The 1,970-nt window shown below is 42.7% G+C and overlaps 1 protein-coding gene across 1 annotated transcript in view; it reads right to left on the bottom strand.

Moving 5' to 3' along the window:
• The window catches only part of phf12 (PHD finger protein 12), a 26,821-nt gene that overhangs the window by 23,750 nt on the left and 1,101 nt on the right, over positions 1-1,970 (bottom strand). The window contains exon 2 of the mRNA XM_015387944.1: positions 810-1,311. Within this exon, the coding sequence (XP_015243430.1) occupies positions 810-1,311 (502 nt within the window). The remainder of the gene's footprint in view (positions 1-809; positions 1,312-1,970) is intronic.

Consider the following 1,970-nt stretch of genomic DNA (forward strand, 5'->3'; position numbering starts at 1 on the left):
ATGGATAAGCTTTTTTTCTATATCGCCCAGCCCTAATTTCCAGACAAAAAGTAAATGGTGCATCTCCCAAATTTCCCGGCCACAACAACGCTTTATTGGTTCCGCTATCGGGACGGAACCAATAATGGCGAGCCGTTATTTTTTTTAAATAAAAATTTTTTTTGTCAATTTTTATGTTTTATTAAGATTACAAAAATAAATCGTAATAAAAATGATCCTATTTATGATGTTTTAAAAATTAAGACCTAGGAAAGACTGATTTAAGATATTTTAATACCAATTAAGGCCTTCGTTTTATTTTGAAGAATTCAATGCCTTTTAAGACTTTTTAAGGACCCGCGGGAACCCGATTTAACCCATCCCCTTGGGGAGCAGTGGGCTGCCATTGTGCGGCGCCTGGGGAACAAGGTGGGGGGAAGGGTATTGCTCAGGGATCCAGAGTGGCAGTCTGTTGGAGTGGGATTCAAAATCAAAACCTCAGGATTCCAAGCTGTATGCCCTAACCACCTGGCTGCCACTGCCTTAGACTCTAGTGATCCGCTACGCAGAGATACGCTGCGGAGAACTCTGGGCTGATCTTCAGGGGGAATTGGGTGACAAACAGACCCCAGCTTAGCATTCCACCGTTAGCAGCAGAAGAGAGACCAGCCTCTCTCAAGAAGCTGGGTTTCAGAGCCCAGGCTATGCAGCGCCACTATTTCTACATTACAAGACTTAGCATCTAATTAGAACCGACTTTAATCCATTGCATCAGTACCCAGGATAAAAATATCATGAGAGAAGGTCTCTAGTCGCTGTGACATACTGACCTGGTAGTGCAGTAGTGCACGTGAGCTCACTGGGCAGCTGGAACTGTGTGGGATTTCTCTCCATGGCTGCAGCAATAAGGAGCTGAAAGGGTCTCTTGAGCAGACGCGGTGGCGGCACAGACAGCGTCGCACCATCAGGTTCAACTGCCTGGACATCATCCTCAGGTTCAGCTGCCTCCTCCTCTCCATCGTTTTGCTCCTCTGATGGGGTCGGGGTGGATGAAGTGTTGGATGTCGGTGTCCCGGGACGACTGCTCGGCCTGCTGCTTGTCCTGCGTTCCAGGAGACGAACTTGAGCCACTCGTAAACCTGGACCGGCAGCCCCTGCCCCTGGAGGCAGGCCGTCAAGTCTCAACGGACCGGTGTTCAGCTCAAGTTCTCCCATCGGAGAAGTGGAACGCTTAGTTGAAGATCGTTCTGGGAAGCCATTTGTTTGCTCAGGCTTCTGCTCCCTCTTCTGGTGGCAACAAGAACAACAAAAGGAAGAGAACCGTTTCAGATGCTATCAACCACCACTATAATGAGCATCTTACAGGTAGGGTTTTAAACAAAGTGGAAGAAACTATTCATATTCAGTACAGGATAAAGAACAAAACAAATGTTTTTTTTTTTATGGCAAGATTTAAGGACAAATAGTTTATCCATGTGGCCAAACGTGATATTGATATTCAGTCACTCATCACACCAAACTTTCTGTTGCCAATTACATATTTCACATACGCAGTAAATAGTGTTTCAATTTCTTGTGGATTTCTAACACAAGGTATGACAGGGTTTATACAGGAATTATTAACTCTAATTCTTTTAATGCTCCTTTAGTGTATATATATATATATATATATATATATAGACTGCAAAATCCTTCGTCATCTTTACTGTCGACAGGCTGCAGCAATTTCCCAAACTCCTCGTTTTCTAGCCACTTGTGCTGAAATTTGCATTTTCCCATTCTCTAGCGTCTTCTCTGTCTTGAGCTTCTTCACCGAACATACGGCTTTATGATCAACCAGTAGCAGTTCTGCACAAATATACTGCAATTTAATATATCTGACGAAATTGTTTTTATAACCATATTCTTTTAATAGTTTAAGAATTGTAAATGCCACAATAATCACATTTAACTAATTTTAATGCCATTTAAGGCCTTAATTTAAAAAATAA

Source organism: Cyprinodon variegatus, unplaced genomic scaffold, assembly GCF_000732505.1.
Source record: "Cyprinodon variegatus isolate N-32 unplaced genomic scaffold, C_variegatus-1.0 Scaffold408, whole genome shotgun sequence".
Classification (NCBI taxonomy): domain Eukaryota; kingdom Metazoa; phylum Chordata; class Actinopteri; order Cyprinodontiformes; family Cyprinodontidae; genus Cyprinodon; species Cyprinodon variegatus.